This window comes from Callorhinus ursinus, unplaced genomic scaffold, assembly GCF_003265705.2.
Source record: "Callorhinus ursinus isolate GAN/ISIS: 27379988/994484 unplaced genomic scaffold, GSC_fseal_2.0 scaffold8, whole genome shotgun sequence".
In the NCBI taxonomy this organism is placed as follows: Eukaryota; Metazoa; Chordata; class Mammalia; order Carnivora; family Otariidae; genus Callorhinus; species Callorhinus ursinus.
The window spans coordinates 61,659,958-61,679,083 of NW_027397070.1; the positions used below are offsets into that span (position 1 = coordinate 61,659,958).

At 41.7% G+C, this 19,126-nt stretch overlaps 1 protein-coding gene across 12 annotated transcripts in view; it reads right to left on the reverse strand.

Moving 5' to 3' along the window:
- Positions 1–18,823, reverse strand: part of ATXN3 (ataxin 3) — a 38,859-nt gene extending 20,036 nt beyond the window's left edge. For 2 of the 12 annotated variants that reach the window (XR_012379133.1, XM_025869450.2), the window contains exons 1-6: positions 17,519–18,370; positions 10,512–10,676; positions 10,036–10,080; positions 7,843–7,928; positions 7,359–7,425; positions 2,774–2,861 (exon numbers count right to left, since the gene is read on the reverse strand). Coding sequence is in view for 6 of the 12 variants with exons in the window: in XM_025869450.2 (XP_025725235.1) it covers positions 2,774–2,861; positions 7,359–7,425; positions 7,843–7,928; positions 10,036–10,080; positions 10,512–10,676; positions 17,519–17,569 (502 nt within the window). In the remaining 6 variants the exon portion in view is untranslated. The other 10 variants (XM_073895766.1, XM_073895765.1, XR_012379135.1 and 7 more) reach the window with 9 other exon arrangements.
- Between the last annotated feature and the right edge of the window lie 303 nt (positions 18,824–19,126).

Sequence of the window (19,126 nt, forward strand, 5' to 3'; positions counted from 1 at the left end):
CTGTGTACAAGTATCCAGCTAATACAGGAAGGCACAATGGGAATCTAACACCACCCTTTTGCAACCCTTAATGAAATGATCGATCTAAGAACTGATCATCAATAGTTGCTCATATCACAAAGAGAGACAACCAGACATCAAGTGCCACACCATCTGTGAAGTGTTCCACTGTCTCCCCACGCTGCCCCCAAATTAACCTGAATCTAATCAGGTCTCAAACTCTAAAGGCCAGTCTGTTGGGTATCCAGGACTCAGAGGAAAATAAAGATGTAATCGGCAAAATTCAGAGCGTGGGAAAGAACAAATGACCCATTTTCTTAAAAAAACAAAAACAAAAAACAAGGGGGAAAAAAAAGAGAAGAGGAAACCTATAGTTAGACTTGGAAGACATATCAATCAATGCAATTAATGAACCTCATTTCAACCCGGCTAACCTGTGAAAATCCTAAGACACAACCAAAGAGATTGGAGAGGTGAACACTGACTGCGTATCTGATGTTATTAAACATTTTACAGAGAAAATAAGATGCTCAAAATAAGCAGGGGAAAGAAAAGGGTGTAACAAGATTGGCCATGAGATAACTGCTGAAGCTGGGTAAACGGTACATGATAATCTATCACATTATTTTCTCTATTTGTTTGAAATTTTCAATGAAAAAGTTTTGTTCTGTTCTATGTGAGGGTATAATCAACTATACCCTCAAGTGGTGAGGTCAAATAAAAGGCAGGCTGAGAACTGAATACAAATGTGGAGGTCACTGGTAACCTTGGGAAGAAGGCTTTTTTGGTGAAATGCTGGTTATGACAGTGTGACTGGAAAGAGTTCAAGAACAGGAGACAACAAGCCAGAGGTGAGTCTAAGGGGAAAATAAAAATGGCAGGCAGCTGGACTTTCCTGGAATCAAGAGAGGCTTTTTCTTTTTTGGTCAATAGAAATAAAAGGTTTATTTCTCTGCTGATAGGACTAATACAGAAAGGGGGTGAAGTGATCATGCAGGAAAGCAGAAAGGCAAAAGCAAGAGCAAAGATCTCGAGTAGGTGAGAGGAGCCGGGATCCCGTCCCAGAGTGAACAGGTTGGTCTTGGTCGGGAGCAGGGGACAACTGAGCTACTTTGCTAGGCTCAACACACAGGCTGACATACAGACAAGCTGACAGATTTGCTGGTAGAAAGATGGGGAAGTTCTCTTTTCTTTTTCAAGATTTTATTTATTTGTCAGAGAGAGAGAGAGAGAGCGAGCACACACAAGCAGGGGGAGCGGCAGGCAGAGGGAGAAGCTGAGCGGGGAGCCCGATGCAGGACTTGATCGCGGGACCCCGGGATCATGACCTGAGCAGAAAGCAGGCGCTCAACCGACTGAGCCACCCAGGTGTCCCAGGAAGTTCTCTTTTAATTGCTTCTGTTTTGTCAATAGAATACAAAGGAAGGTCACAAGCTAGGAGTGAGAGAGAGGGGAGTGGTCAGAGGTTTGAAGAGAGGAACTGGGAAATAAGCATCTTGGAGAGTGACAAGTGAACTTACTACAAAAACACAGTAGGAATGTCAAGTAGCCCTAAAGGATCCTCTGAAATTTGTGATCATAAATTTAAAGCAAAACCAGTCATCTGGTTTTTTTATGTTATCTGTAGCCATGTTCAGCTGCTCTGATGCCGGAACGGACAAGCCCAAGATCTTATTTTAACCAGAGCTTGCGTTTTGTCATGAAAGTATGATAGAAGGAAAGAAAGAGGAGTTGAGGCATGCATCAGATTGATTATAATGATGGGTTACAGAAATAAGCAGGGGCAGACAGGAAGTAAGGATGTAAGGGGAATGTTGGGGTAGGGTTTATTTTTATTTATCTTTTTAAAAGATTTTATTTATTTATTTATTTGAGAGAGAGAATGAGAGAGAGAGAGCATGAGAGAGGGGAGGGTCAGAGGGAGAAGCAGACTCCCTGCTGAGCAGGGAGCCCGATGTGGGACTCGATCCCGGGACTCCAGGATCATGACCTGAACCGAAGGCAGTCGCCCAACCAATTTAGCCACCCAGGCGCCCCTGGGTAGGGTTTAAAGAATTGCTGGATACAGACAACAGAGAAAATATGGTATAAAAATAGAAGGCGACTGTCAAAGAGTAAAATGTCTGTGATTGGGATTTGATGGTGGTACAGTTATTAGTAATGGCAAGGCAAGAGGGAAGAAAATGACCTTTGAAAATAAAAAGCAAGGTACTGAATTGGGTGAATTTTTGATGTAGAAATCACTTAAGAATGATGAAAGGAGTTCAAGTTGAGAGAACAGCGAGTCAGACTAAAAATCTGTGGAAAAGGAGGATCACAGATGAATGCAAAAGAGCAGGAGGGAGAGTTTACTCTAGTGTCAGGTGTTTTATTTTAGTTTTTTAATTGTGTGTGTGTGTGTGTGTGTGTGTGTGTGTGTGTGTGTGTGTGGTATTTTAAAAGAGCTGGAGTTTTCAGCGAAAGATAGTGGCCTAGGAGAGGCAAGGAGAAGCAAGAAGAATACCCACCCCCCACTCTTAGCCATGGGGTCTGTGGGGTCTGGAAGGAAAAGAGCCATCGCTTAGTGGGGCTGCTAAGGAAACAGCATCCTCAGGCAAGGGCGAAGTGTCAGTGAAAATTCTGCCCGGACGGTGTCATCCAAATCACAGATTAAAGTTCACCAAGATGATTTCACTGCCATAAAAACAGCTATTTTTATACTTACACCTAATAGAGCTAGTTTTCTTTAGCTACTTTGAAAGATAACACTATAAAAATGTCAGTCTTTATTTACCTTCCTGTTGTAATTGAGCCAAGAAAAGTGCAAGGTATGTGTCTGATATTAATTCTGGACCCGTCAAGAGAGAATTCAAGTTGAACCACTGGAAAAAAATTGTAAATATTTAAGTTAATGCACATTATAACTAATAAGGAAGTTCCATATGTTAAGAATAAATATAACCCATCTAAACTTATTAAGACTATCTAAATACCGAAAACACCGTAAAACCAAGATCTTTTAAAAGTAATTAAGTGATTTTTTAAGAACTGAAATAAGTGTTGCAGATTTATCGGTATTAAATGCCTTTAAAAATGTTTTAAAAATAAAATTTTGCATTAAGTCATAAATTTTTTTTTTTTAAAGATGTTTATTTGACAGAGAGACACAGCGAGAGAGGGAACACAAGCAGAGGGAGTGGGGGAGTGAGAAGCAGGCTTCCCGCCGAGCAGGGAGCCCGATGCCCACGGGGCTCAATCCCAGGACCCTGGGATCACGACCTGAGCCGAAGGCTGACGCTTAATGACTGAGCCACCTAGGCGCCCCTAAGTCATAAATTTTAAATCTCCCACTCCCAAAAAGAGTATAGAAATTGATAGTACTTTAAAGTATCCTTATTGATAGGTGTAATTAAATCTTTTTTCAAAGTATCAGCCCAGCAAAATCCTAATCACATTATACTGAAGAAAAATGAAACTACACAAAATTTTCCCAGTGCTGATTAATTTTGGTCAAAAGATTTCAGTGGTGCCTGGGTGGCTCAGTCGGTTAAGTGTCCAACTCTTGGTTTCAGCTCAGGTTATGGATTGAGCCCCATGTTGGGATCCAGGCTCAGTGCAGAGTCTACTCAAGGATTCTCTCTCCCTCTGCACCTCCCCCCCCCGCTCCTGTGCACGCTCTCCCTCCCTCTCGCTCTCTTAAATAAAATATAAAAATATTTCAATTGTGAGAAAACTAGACATTCCAGGAAGAGAATTTATAATTCCCAACTGATTTTACAAACATCACTAAGCCACTATCACATGTAATTAAAGTCATTTAGTCACTACTTCATAGGACTCCTAATTTAACCCACAAGATACAGAAGTTTCAAAAATTAGTGTCAGCATCATGACCGATTACTTTTCCCTGATTTTGACAGGGATAATGCTTTTCCAGTCATTCATTTCTCCAAAGACAATATGCAGATGGCCAAAAGACACATGAAAAGATGCTCAACATCACTCATCATCACAGAAATGAATATCAAAACTACCAGCAGCTGTCAGAATGGCTAAAATAAAAAACACAAGAAACAACAAGTGTTGGCAAGGATGTGGCGAAAGAGGAACCCTCAGGCTCTGCTGGTGGGAATGCAAACTGGTGCAGCCACTGCGGAGAACAGTATGGAGGTTCCTCAAAAAATTAAAAATAAAACTACCTTACAATCCAGTAATTCCACTACTGGGTATTTACCCAAAGAATGCCAAAACACTACTTTGAAAAGATATATGCACTTCTATGTTCACTGCAGCATTATTTACAATAGCCAAATTATGGAAGCAGCCCAAGTGTCTACCTACAGATGAATAACTAAAGATAGAAGACACACACACACAGGAATATTACTCAGCCATAAAAAAGAATGAAATCTTGGGGCACTTGGAGGAGCTCAGTCGTTTAAGCCTCTGACTCCTGATTTTGGCACAGGTCATGATCTGAGGGTCAAGAGATCAAGCCCTGAAGTCGGGCTCTGAGCTTAGCTCAGAGTCTGCTTAAGATTCTCTCTCCCTCCCCCTCTGACCCTCCCCCACAACTCATGCTCTCTCTCTAAATAAATAAATCTTAGACTTGTTAAATCATTATATTGTACACCTGAAACTAATATAACACTGTATGCTAACTATACTGGAATTAAAAACAATACACAGAAAAAAAAACTTTTCCAGTCATCTTTTTCATAATACAAGGAACTCATACAAAAGAGTGTGTAATGAAAAATATAGCTATAAACAAAAATATAAATTAGAGCCAAAGATAAGTCAAAACATAACATTTCTTGTATTTGTCAAAGATAAAACTAATTTAAAATGCAAAAATTCAGTTTTATTTATTTATATATATTTTTATTTTATTTTTTTAAAGATTTTATTTATTTATTTGAGAGAGAGCGCATGAGAGGGGGGAGGGTCCGAGGGAGAAGCAGACTCCCCGCTGAGCAGGGAGCCCGCTGCGGGACTCGATCCCGGGACTCCAGGATCATGACCTGAGCCGAAGGCAGTCACTTAACCAACTGAGCCACCCAGGCGCCCTATATATATTTTTAAAAAGGTCTATTTATTTGAAAGAGAGAGAGAAAGAGTGTGAGTGGGGGGAGGGGCAGAGGGAGAGAGAATGCTCAAGTGTGCTCCTTGCTCAGCAGGCTGGATTTCACAAACCATGAGATCAGACTTGAGCCAAAATCAAGACTTGGACATTTGATCAACTGAGCCACCCAGGCGCCCTGAAAATTCAATTTTAAAGAACTAAAATTTTGGGGATGTCTGGGTGGCTCAGTCAGTTAAGCGTCTGCCTTTGGTTCAGATCATGATCCCAGGGTCTTGGGATCGAGTTCCGCACTGGCTTCCTTGCTCAGTGGGGAGCCTGCTTCTCCCTCTGCTTGCCGCTCCCCCTGCTTGTGTGCTCTCTCGCTCTCTTTCTCTCTCTGACAAGTAAGTAAATAAAATCTTAAAAAAATAAAGAACTGAAATTTTTAAAACCTCTCAAAATAATGATGTTAAGTTTACATGCAAATCAATATAAAGGAACTTCTGGGACCAAAGTCTTCAGATCTTAAAAACATCCAGTGATTACCTTATACAGACAAAGGAATACTTGATCTTATTTTTTTTTTTAAATATAAATAAAAGCCAAAGGTTAAATAATCTTGGCAGTGTCCTCCCTGGTCCTTCCTTATAGTTGATCCCCACTCAGGTCAGCCTCTACTACGCCACACTGCCTTCCTTGCTCTTTGTAACTCAGGAGGGACCTTTAGAAATAACCATGTCACATGAAGCTGCTTCTAGGTGGCTGACTTATAAGAGTAGGGTTTCTGCTTTCAAATGATCTCTTATTGATTTAATCCAATGCACTCACGCTTGATTTCATTTTCTTTTTTGCTCTCTTTAGTTTTAAAAACAGTTTTACAGGGATGTAACTGACATGCGAGAAATTGCAACATCTAAAATGTCCAATTTGAAGTTTAACATATCTATACACCCATGAAACCATCACCACAACCAAGAGAGTTTCTGGCACCCGTTATGATCCTCCTCTCTCACTGCTCCTTGCTTTCCTCATCCCCAGGAAACCACTGGTTGATCTGCTTTCTGTCTCAATAATTTGCATTTTCTAGACCTTTATGTAAATGGAACCATCCAGTATGCAGTATTTTGTGTCTGGCTTCTTTCACTCAGCTTAATTATTTTTAGATCCATCCATGTTATTGAACACATCAAGAGTTCATTTCTTTTTATCAGATCATTTATAATAACTCTTTTTCGAAAATTCAAAATTCTAATAAAAAGGACTTTAAATAATTGTTTCAAAAGTGGCACCATGTATACAAAGATCTTTGGTAATTGTTTACAAAAATGACATCTTAGGTACATTTCTTGATCTTAAGAAAGGCTTGTTCAAGACACATTCCATGTTCTTTTTTGAAAACAAAACAAAAACAAAAACAAAGGAAAAAACCCAAAACCAGAAATGACTTTACATAGATGTATGTATTACATGGCATTTTGGCATGTGAATAATCTTGATATGCTAAAGCTAACATGACTGAAAACTTTTACTCATGCTGGACGTTGTTTCAGGCTTCATGACACTACTATACGTTAAACACAAATCTATAAAGTCACAGTTAACTGGAAAAACATCTTTATCACATAAAAACCCACTAAAAGTAACCACATCTGTATTGTATTAAATAGAAAGTTCTTATGATATAAATTGTGCAGTTGACCCTTGAACAATGTGGGGATCAGTGGTGCTGACCCTTTCCACAGTTGAAAATCCACATGTAACTTTTGCCTCCTCAAAAAACTCAACTACTAATAGCCTACTGGTGACCAGATGCCTTACTGCTAACATGAACGATTAACACATATTTTGTATAATGTATCATATACTGGTTTTTTTTTTTTTTTTAAGTGGGCTCCACACCCAACATGGGGCTTGGAACTCGCAACTCTGACACTAAGAGTTGCATGCTCTATGACCAGCCAGGTGCCCCTTATATATTTATTTTTACAATAAAGCCAGAGAAAAGAAAATGTTACTAAGAAAACCATACAGAAAATACATTTACAGTACTGTAAAAAAAAATCCACATATAAGTGGACCCATGTAGTTCAAACCCATGTTGTTCAAGAGTCAACTCTGTATGGTTGTTATAAATAAATCTATAAGGGAAACTGATATTGTCTTTTAAAACAGCAAATCTCTATCAAGATTAAAACCGTACCACACACACACATTACTGGTAAGTTTCTTCATCTTTAAGGTACCGATCCTTTACATTTTAGTGGCAAATGGAGTGCAAAATGAGAAAAAAGACAGGGAAGGTGAGAAATATTACCTGTTTCCCTAATTTTCTAACTGTAAACCAGTGTTCTTTGTAATTGCATATAAATGATCTTTCATTTCTAGAAAAAGAAAAAAAATACATACACAAGTTGAAATAGTAGAGTTCATATTCATTTACTTTATCTACTGGCAAGTATTATAAAAAACATTAGGATTATGCTTATAGTTAAGGATCACTGGTTTTTAAGAAATTACAAAACAGTATAAATCTCCCTGCAGATTAGTGGTGCCAGGCAAAAGTGCTGGCATCACACGTTATTTAAGGATCAGCTCTGTGCTGTGCTGTCGGACACTGAGGTGTGGGGGAGGCTCAGTGGGCAGATGTTCACGGACATCTCCAAAAGATGTAATAGGAAACTCTGAGGGAATGAAACAGGAAGTATCACAACAAAAACATTCAAAATATACTTTTCTTCTTTAAGAAATTATAATTTTAAAAATTAAATTTAGGAAAAGCAAAAAAAAAAAAGTCTTACATGGGATCGATCCTGAGCCTCTGATACTCCGGACTGTTGAAGAGAATTAGTTCTAAACCCCAAACTTTCAAGGCATTGCTTATAACCTGTTAAAAAAAAAAATAGCAACTTTCCATGAGCTAAACCATCAATTCCAAATTTAAGTAGTACAGTCATGTCTGGTGTCTGGTGTATAAGCAATTGTACTTTATATATAATTTTCCCCAGAAGGTTATGGTTTTTAAAAAAGTCTGTGTATATAGATACACCACTAAATCCATAAAAAAAAAAAAAGCATGAAAAGAGCGCTATTTACACTAGATTTCTGGAATGTTCCAGAGAAGCACACAATTCCTAGATAAAACTGCCTGAAAAATCCAGATGTACATTCTATTCAGTGGGTACTATTCTTTTTTTTTTTTTTTTAAGATTTTATTTATTTCTTTTGACAGAGAGAGACATAGTGAGAGAGGGAACACAAGCAGGGGGAGTGGGAGAGGGAGAGAGAGAAGCAGGCTTCCCGCGGAGCAGGGAGCCCGACGCGGGGCTCGATCCCAGGACCTTGGGATCATGACCTGAGCTGAAGGCAGACGACTTAACGACTGAGCCACCCAGGCGCCCCATTCAATGGGTACTATTCTTAAAGCTAGTCCAATATAGGGGCACCTGGGTGGCTCAGTTGTTAAGCGTCTGCTTTCGGCTCAGGTCATGATCCCAAGGTCCTGGGATCGAGCCCCGCGTCGGGCTCCCTGCTCCGCGGGAAGCCTGCTTCTCCCTCTCCCTCTGCCCCTGCTTGTGTTCCCTCTCTCGCTGTCTCTCTCTGTCAAATAAATAAATAAATAATCTTTAAAAAACAACAGGAAACTAGTCCAATATATACGTACGATAACTTGGCTGCTACAGGTCCTGCTTTAGAAAAGTTATATTCAACTCACTATCTGGGATGTCAGTAGTGACAAAAATTTTGTCTATTAAAAGGAGTTTTTCCTGGGAATTTAAATGGAAGCTTTCAGAATTTAAGCTTCTATTATCATGGGTTTGTAATCTGTAGGGGAAAAAAAATCCCACAGAAAACAAATCTGATTACTTCACACTGAGAAAACAAAAGGATTTCTGAGCACTCACTCTCTGCCCTCCCAGGGGAGGGGAAAGCAGGAAGTGAACCAGGTACCAGCACGGAGCTGGGAACAAAGCAGGAAGTGAACCAGGTACCAGCACGGAGAGGGAACGCAATGCAGTAGGCACATGTGAGTGGGCGCCGAGGGCACCACTGCATGCACAGGCACCGGCGGGTGCCCGGCCTCTTCCAGCTCTGCGGCAGCCGCAGTGGGCTGCAGTCCACCATGGAGCGCTGGGCGGAAATGCCGCTGGGTGAGGAGTCCAGCAGGACAGCACAGGGGAGTGCAACAGAGGCATGTGTAGAAACAGGCTCCTCATGAGAGGTTCTGAAGGAACTCTGGACACATCTCCCAGGGGTCAGAAACAGAATGAAAGACCCACAGATAAAAGGATCTCACAAGTACATGTACAATTACCCACAGAATTCAAGGGGAGATGTAAGTTTCAAAAAAAGAAAACAAGCCAAAGCCTTAGACCATAATAAAGGAATCCAATCCTGATAGGTGGATTTAAATGGTAGGTAGTGAGGTGTTGCATTTTCTCAAATTTACACAAGTAGTAAGTTTGAAATACTGTGACTTATTGGAATTACGGTTATCAGCATCCAGATGTAAATCAGTCTCCTTTCAAAAAGCCCTACTCTAAAAATGAAGGTTCTGGGGCGCTTGGGTGGCTCAGTCGGTTAAGTGTCTGACTCTTGATCTCAACTCAGGTCTTGATCTCAGGGTTGTGAGTTCAAGCCTCGTGTTGGGATCCAGGCTGGGCGTGGAGCCTACTTAAAAAAATAATAATAATAAAATAAAATAAAATAAAATGAAGGTTCTACTATCCTAATTTTCATGTTTATCTCTACAAAAATCTAGTACTCTAGAGTATAATCTTACCCTTTTTTTCAGTTTTTTTCCTTGTGCTCTATAGCTCATTTTTATTTTTTTAATAATCTTATCCTCCTTGACACTATCTATTGGAGGAATTTCTGAAAGTCGTACCATTACAAGACCATGAAAGGCTGTGAAAAGATATTCACACCAATCATACCCTCAGCTTGAACAGTGCCTGGGACATAATCCTTAGTACACGCTTGTGACTACTTACTTGAATAGAGAAAAAACCACTGTCATCCATATTTCCAGAAGGCTGCTGTTTAATTTAGATAGGTAGTTGAGGCGGGAGTTGAGGGTGGGGAGAAAAGGATAAAAACTGTCATTAGTGTGCATATTTAAAATAACATCTTGTGCGTTCCCATTTATACAGTCAAGAGCACAGTTATAATTAACAAGTCAGAGCCCCATAGGAAGAATGGTGCATCCTTTATCTAAACAGTACCCACATTTAAAAAAAAACATTTAGGGCGCCTGGGTGGCTCAGCTGGTTAAGCGACTGCCTTCGGCTCAGGTCATGATCCTGGAGTCCCGGGATCGAGTCCCGCATCGGGCTCCCTGCTGAGCCCTCGGACCCTCCCGCCTCTCATGTGCTCTCTCTCTCTCTCATTCTCGCTCTCTCAAATAAATAAATAAAATCTTAAAAAAAAAACCAAACAAACCATGATTTAGTGAGTTTAAAATCAGTACCTGTAAAAATGTGCGATAGTCTTCACTAGTAACTCCTCCTTCTGCCATTCTCATCCTTTCCTCTTCATCTAGCTGATGTGCAATTGAAGATAATTCCACAGGGCTAAAATATTCTCCTTGCAATAGATTATTCAAGCAATGTTGAGCACAAAGTGAGCCTTCTTGCTAATATTTCCAAAAGAAAAAATTCAAATGTGACTCGTTAAACAGATTTGTACAGTAGCTTCCTCTAAAGAGGAATTTAATCATTAACTTAATGCAGCCAAACGGAACCTTTTTGGTTTTAGATAAGCATGATTAACGTAAGTGCATGAGTTTTTATTTGTTAACACTTATTTTATAATTTTACCACTAATGGAACTACAATTATTTAGTTCTATGATCAAAAGCTTAAGAATGATTTATATTAAACAAATATCATTTTCTATCAGATAAGCCAAATTTCACACTTTACTAGAAACTACTCTATAAAAAACATTAGCACTTCTCATTTTCAGTACCTAAAATACATACATCTTTGGAGGTTCCACGGCAAATTAAAAATGCTGAAATGGAAATTTTAACCCCTAGAGCATTTGTATTCTTTTAACAAGACAATCTACTCAATCTAAATGCTTACTCAAGGAATTTGAAATCAATGAACAAAAGAATCTCAAGAACAGATACAGGTAAGAAAGATCCCATTTGACGTTAATGAAGACTTGGAGCTAAGAAAGCCAAGGTTCTCTTCCGGAAACTCAGCACAAAATGTGTATGTAGTACAGTACAATGAGAAAAACTTCCAAAAACCACCCCTGGAGCTCATTTCCAGACAAGCCAGCAAGGAGAGCTGCATCCGAGCAACCATGGGATCACTGGAATCACTGGCTTCCTATGTGGGGGGTGGAGGGAGTACAATTTCCCATGGGCCCCAGGGTTTTCAAGTGCTGGGCAGCTGGCTCTCACACAACTGGCACCCCAAATCTAAATCCAAGCTGCCTGGCACTGAGCAGTCTGTCTATCACCCTGCTCCCCACAACAATGCCCCTTTCCCACGCCTGCCTTATAAAAAGGGAGATTCACTGGCAGATGAGCTCCCTTCCTGTGAACACAGACCCCTCTGCAGGATGATGGCAGAAGATGAGAACACTTTTCTTCTGCTAACCCTGGCCCTCTAAGTTCTCCTTTCCCCCAGTTTCCATGCCTCAATCCAGCCTGTCTTACCTTGTGCAATTTGTTCTGAGCTATGTTACTCAACTGACGGTGACCCCAAAGAGCAATACCTGGCAAGACACATATTTTTCCTGATGAATTAATTTTCTAGCAACAAAATTCAGCTTCTGAAAATGATACAGGGTATATGTACACAACAAATAGGAAGGGAGCACTGAGTCTGAGTGTGAGACAGGGGACTGAGATAAGCTCATCTTCACATTTTGGTACAGAATAAGTAGCCTGAAGCTGAAGACACAATCTCTCCCTCAAGTCACAGCCACATAGTGAGAGAGAACTTGTCTCTTATCTTTTTTCCTTCTACTGTATTCCCACTGCCAGAAAGCAACTCCCTCTGAACAATACAATGTGAACTGAAGGGACACACAGACATCCTGCTAATATTCTACTGAAAAATGGGCAAGACAAACAAGTATTCACAAGAAAATAGTCAAATGGCTAAAAAACACAAAAAGATGCTCCACTTCATTAACCATCAGGGAATGATATATTAAAACCACAATATGTTATTCCTACACACTCTGCAAAATGGCTAAAGTGTTAGAGTTTAGAGACATTAAAACTACCGTATACTACTTGTAGTCATGTAAATTAGTACAACCACTCTGGAAAACTCTTTGGAGTATCTACTAAAGCTTAACATATACCAACCCTATGATCTAGCAATTCCACTACTAGGCGCATAATGCCAACAACAGAAATGTCATCATACATTCATCAAAAGACATCTATAAAAATGTTCACAGAAGCACTGTTCATAATGTTCCCAACCTAAATCACCCAGATGCCCATCACAGTAGACTAGGTAAACTGTGTTATATTCACAAGGAAATGCTATATGACAATGAGAATGAATTAACTACAACTATCTGCAACAATATGGATGCATCAACATTAAAGAAGACAAACTCAAGGGGCACCTGGGTGGCTCAGTTGGTTAAGTGTCCGACTCTTGATTTCAACTCAGGTCATGATCTCAGGGTCATGGGATCGAGCCCTACACTGGGCTCCACGCTCAGCAGAGTCTGCTTGAGATTCTCTCTCCCTCTCCCTCTGCCCCCCCCTTGCTCGCTCTCTGTAAATAAATAAAATCTTAAAAAAAAAAAAAAGAGACAGACTCAAGAGAGTACACATTATATGATTCTATTTACAAAAGCTCAAAAACAGGCAAAACTAAACTCCGATGTTAGAATTCAGGATAGTGATTACCCTTGCAGGGGTGAAGGTACGGAAGAGAGTGTCTGGAAGAGGGCCTAAGGGGAGCTTATAGAATGCAGGTAAATGTTTTGTTACCTGATCTAAGAATTATTTACACATGTGTGTTCACTTTGTGAGACCCCACTGAGCTGTACTCTGATGATCTGTGTGCCCCTAACATGTGACTGTTACACGTAAAAAAATTCAAATAACAACAAAAAGACCTCTTAGCTATTTCACATTATCAAGAGCTACCAACTATGGTGACCAGACACTGGATTTTCTGGTAACAATTCTAATGCAAATTTTCTGTCTGGCTGTCAGGCTACATGCCTCAACTTGGTACTCTCAAACTACTCACATTTAATACATAGATTGAAATTGTGAATCCAACTATTTGTTTAAAAATTCTCTCTATAAAAAACTCTGAAGAAAGTCTATAAAAAAGCTTTGAAATACAAAAAAATGAGCACTTAAAATCAAACCTTGTCTAAGTAAAACTGTACTGCTATATGAAAGATCAAGTTCTGTACTTCTAACATGACTTAATGGAAGAAAAGAACAAATTGTTCAGTCCAAATTTAAAATCATTTTTTAAAGTCACAAGATGAATCAAATTCTATATGAACCAAAAAAATTTGTACAAGGGCCCCACCTAAGATTATGCATTCCCTGCGCCCAACTTATCCCCACCCTCCTCTTTCTCACGGAGCTTTAACCAAAGTTGGATAGAAGTTTATCTGTGCCATAGTCAAATTTCAGCAGTATTGAAATTCCATGATTTCAGGCCCAGACTTATTGTGTTGGGATCAGAGGATGAACAAACTGTAGGTTCAGCTTTACCAAGATATTTTATTTTACTTTTATAAAGATTTTCTTTATTTATTTGAGAGAGAGAGAGAAAGCACAGGACAGAGGCAGAGGGAGAAGCAGACTCCCTGCCAAGCAGGGAGCCCCACGCAGGGCTCGATCCCAGGACCCTGAGATGATGACCTGAGCCGAAGGCAGACGCTTAACCAACTGGGCCACCCAGGTGCCCCTACCAAGATATTTTATAAAACCACAAATGGTAACTGTAACCACATCATTCCCTCACTGTCCCCAAAGTCTTTAGGACCAACCTGCAACTAGTTCAAATTCCCAGAAATACTACTGATTACAACAGGTTACAACAGAAACCAGGCATAAACCTAAGAGTGTGTTCTCGGAAATGGTCTAACCTAAAGGACCACACAATCAACCTAGCAGATCCTCATCTCATCTCAGTGATGATAAGGTCTCACCCCCTATTATGAGGTTCAGCAAACACATCTGAATAACAATAACCAGCATGTCTATATTGCTGGCCAGGAAGCATTCCAAGTGCTTAAAACCGAGGTAGACACTTTATTATCCTCACACCACAGAGCAGGAAACTGGAGCAGAGAGACAGAATAAGTAACTTGCCCAAGATCATATGGGTAGTAAATGGCAGAGCTGGGATTCAAAGCCAGGCAGAAGTTTCATGTCTGTGACATTACTACTTCCTCAGGGCACTCATTTGGAATTTGGTTATTCCTAAACCTCAAATATCCTAAAGACAATTAGAAACCAACAGTCACCAAAGGGCAAAGTGAATATCACAGTCAAAGCTCAGCATCTTTTTCCATTAATTTTAAACACAATCCCAACAAGTCTGATTATCATTCTCAGTTCATATTACATTAAAAATACCAATTGATGGGGCGCCTGGATGGCTCAGTCGTTAAGCGTCTGCCTTCGGCTCAGGTCATGATCCCCGGGGCCTGGGATGGAGCCCCACATCGGGCTCCCTGCTCAGCGGGAAGCCGGCTTCTCCCTCTCCCACTCCCCCTGCTTGTGTTCCCTCTCTCGCTGTGTCTCTGTCAAATAAATAAATAAAATCTTAAAAAAAAAATACCAATTGAGATAGCACAGTGACTGTACCAAGAGCAGGCAGCAACAGAAATGGTAACAAAAATGACAAAAAGCAGATACCAGAACCAAAACAAAAAACAAAACACCCAGCAGTTAGTGGCCATTTAGTATTAGGATTTAAGTTAGGGGTTGGCAAACTCTAGCCTATACGCCAAATACAACCTGCTCCAGTAGCTAAGAATGGTTTTTATGATTTTATTTTTTAAAGATGTTTTTATTTATTTTAGAGAGAGCAAGCACGCATGTAAGAGGGGAGGAGGGGTGGGAGGAGAGGCAGAAAGAACCTGAAGCAGACTCCATGCTCAGTATGAAGCCCCATGCGCAGCTGGACCCCACAACCCCTGAGATCCTGACCTGAGCTGAAACCAAGAGCCAGATGCTCAACTGACTGAGCTACCCAGGCGCCCTGGTTTTTATGATTTTAGATGGTTGGGTAACACACCCAAACACACATACAAACAAGAATACGTGAGAGACCATATATTACCTGCAAAGCCTAAAATATTTACAGAAAAATTATTTACTTTAATAAATAGCACCATACACATCTTAGAAGCTCAAGAAACTCTCAATTCAATAAAATATTTATTGAGCAATTACTATGTGCCAGGCACTATCTTAGGCACTGGGGACAGATCACCAAACAACTGTTAAGTTTACATTCTAACTTAAAAAAGGGCACTCAAAGTGATAACTCTAAGAACGGGGAAACCAACATCCCAAGAGGAAGTAGTTGCAAGGGCTGTTGTAGGTAGGTATCTCTCCATACACAGCTTCCTTAGAACCAAAGCTGGTTCTCTGGCTCTAGCAAAGGTTAAATGTGTGTGGCAGAGGGGAAGGGAGTGTGCTAGAAAATAGATTACACTAAAACATTCCCAGAATGGGCTGTATATGAGATCAACAATGGGCCCTATGGTTACAGGTGCTTTCCATTCTTGAAATATGCCCAAAAAATCTTACCAGCCTCATCTATAAAGTACATTTAAGCTGATGATAAAGGTAAATTGTGGGTGCCTGGGTGGCTCAGTTGGTTAAGCGACTGCCTTTGGCTCAGGTCATGATCCTGGAGTCCCAGGATCGAGTCCCGCATCCGGCTCCCTGCTCAGCAGGGAGTCTGCTTCTCCCTCTGATCCTCCCCCCTCACGTGCGCGCTCTCTCTCTCTCTCTCAAATAAGTAAATAAAATCTTAAAAAAAAAAGGTAAATTGTTCTTATTTATTTGACAGAGAGAGACAGAGCAAGAGAGGGAACAGAAGCAGGGGGAGTGGGAGAGGAAGAAGCAGGCTTCCCACTGAGCAGGGAGCCCGATGCGGGGCTCGAACCCAGGACCCTGGGATCATGACCTGAGCCGAAGGCAGATGCTTAACGACTGAGCCACCCAGGCGCCCCGGTAAATTGTACTTAAGTATCTTTAAGCCTAGTGACTGATGCTGAAGGTGACTTTTTTTTTTTCTTAAGAATTTATTTATTTGTCAAAGGGAGAGCGGGAGCCCCATGCGGGACTCGCTCCCAGGACCCCGGGATCATGACCCAAGCTGAAGGCAGACGCTCAACCAACCCGGCCACCCAGGCATCCCTGATAGTGACTTCTTTCAGAAAGTACACCTTTATGAGGCTAACACCCAGCTTCTTTTGATCCAGTGGTTCAGTCGTTACCTTCACTGAAATCTATCCAAATAGAGCCCCATATCCGCCAATCAGTATTTATAAAAACATATTATATGAATCTCAAGAGGTGGTGTGGAAATGTTTAAAGTCTTCCATCTGAAACATCTAGCCCTACACTAAAGCTTTTGAAAATTAGTAATAAAAATACGTATATGTAGGGGTCTCTTCATCCAGTCTCCTTAGCCAAGCAACTGAATTTCTCTTGTCCAAGATTCATTAATCATGTCAATCAAATCAAAAGGTTAGTGGTAACTATACCACTGAGTCCTTCCCCACACATAAAAACTGGTCTACTGCAGGGCCACAACGTGTTAAAATGTTTTCTATAGGGCGCCTGGGTGGCTCAGTTGGTTAAGCGACTGCCTTCGGCTCAGGTCATGATCCTGGAGTCCCGGGATCGAGTCCCGCATCGGGCTCCCCGCTCAGTGGGGAGTCTGCTTCTCCCTCTGACCCTCTTCCCTCTCGTGCTCTCTATCTCTCATTCTCTCTCTCTCAAATAAATAAATAAAATTAAAAAAAATAAAATAAAATGCTTTCTATAAAGAAAAGCATTCCATTTAACAATTTGTTTAGATTTATACTGTGCCTCTTTTGTCTTTGATGGTTTTGACTTGTGTTAATTTTTATTTTTAATTTTTATTATTTTTTTAAATGTTTTATTTATTTATTCATGAAAGTCTGAGAGAGAGAGAGAGGCAGAGGCAGAGGGAGAAGCAGGCTCCCCGCCTAGCAGGGAGCCTGATGCGGGACTCGATCCCAGGACCCTGGGATCATGACCTGAGCCGAAGGCAGACGCTTAACCATCTGAGCCACCCAGGCGCCCTGACTTGTGTTAATTTTTAAATGGATAAGTGATCGTTTACAAGTATTTAACAAAACAAAATCCCTTTGCTCCTACTAAATAATAGCCTCACCAGCAACCCTTTCCAAACATGAAACTATTGGGAAACAACATATCATGTGCCAAAGTTGTCCTGAGGAAGGTATCACTCACACCCAAACAGCTTGCTGATGTATGTGAGAAAAGACGAGGGAGTTTCTCCACATGCCACAAACAGCATCTTCAAGTGCGTGGTCATCCAAGAATAAAAGACAAACACTAGGCGGACAACAACACAATTATTCCAGTCCACCCCTAATAAACGAGCCGGCCTCCCTATCTGGAAAGATGCAACTACCAAAAGAAACGAAACCTAAACATCCCGTAACAAAAACTCTTGTGACGACTTCCCTATTTAGGGACGCGGAGGATTTCCTACCTCACTTCCTTAAGTGTCAGGCCCTACATGGGACGAGCCAGGGACCCCGCCCTCGGGAGGCTCCTGGACCTAGGGCAGGAGGACAAGAACACAACCCCAGAGATCCAAGTGCATGGGAGGTTCCAATATAGAATTGAGGAGCCCAGAGAAGGAAAAGTTAATTCTGCCGGGAGTAGGACTGGGGGAGTGGGGTGGAGTTGGGAAGGGTCGAGGGACTTGTCCAAGAGATGACTAGCTAGACACCGAGGGAGAGTGGAGAAGGGACTGGAGAACGAATCCCACGGAAAGTGGAGGGCAAGCGCAGAAGCTAGCCCATTCGGTGCCACTCTTCTCCCGTGCCCCATGGCGCCCCCGGCCCTGCTTCACTCCCTCCCAGCTCCGCGGGGCCCCCGGCCAGGGACTCCTCCGGCACCCGCCTCCGGGGCACAGGGTGCTGTGGGGGCGTTGGTGAAGCTCCCCTCCCTATGAAGCTCCTCCGCCCGGCGAGACTGGGATGGGGGCGACTCGGGCCCCCGCCAGCGCTCCCGGAAGAGGAGGTACCGCGCCCCACCGCAGCCACCGCACCGCAGACAGCTCCCCACCGAAGGCGGACACTCACTTTCTCGTGGAAGATGGACTCCATGTTTATTTGTCTGGAGCCAACGGCCCCCACGCCGAACCACCCCCCCTCCAGCCCCGCCCCTCGGCCCCACCCCTCCTCCCACCCTGCCCCGCCCCGCCTCGAGCCGCCCCTGCCCACGTGCCTCGTACAGACCAATCATCCCCGAGGATATGAATCACGTGGAACGAAGAGCGAGTGAACGCCGGGGCGGTAAATGCGAGCGCACGTGACCTTTGTAGCGCGTCCTCCCGTATCCCTTTATTTGGCCGGCTGGGGGTGTTGCAGCGCCACCTACGGTCTGGAGGAACTTCTCTGCTTCCCACCCATTGCTATGGATTTTTAGGCTATTAACGGGTCTGGATAAAGAACGCCTGGGTTCTATGTTTTTTTGTTTTCCACTTTGTACTTTCTGCTTATCATATCTGCATAGAATTATTTAATATCTTTCTCCTCTTTCCCCACTGAAAGCCTGATTAAGAAAAAGATATCACTGTATCCCCCAACACCTAGCACTTGTGTAAAAATGTAATTAATATTTATAAAGAGCTTACTGTAGGGTAGGCTTTCTTTTTGAACTACTTTGCATATATTAAAGAATTTAATACAACAACCTTTGATGTAGGTGTTGTTATGATCCCTATTTTACACATGAGGACACTGATGCACAGGGAGGTTAAGAAAAGAACCGTCTCCAAGGTCAACTAGTGAGTTGCCCTTGCTGGGGTCTAAATCCAGACACCTTGT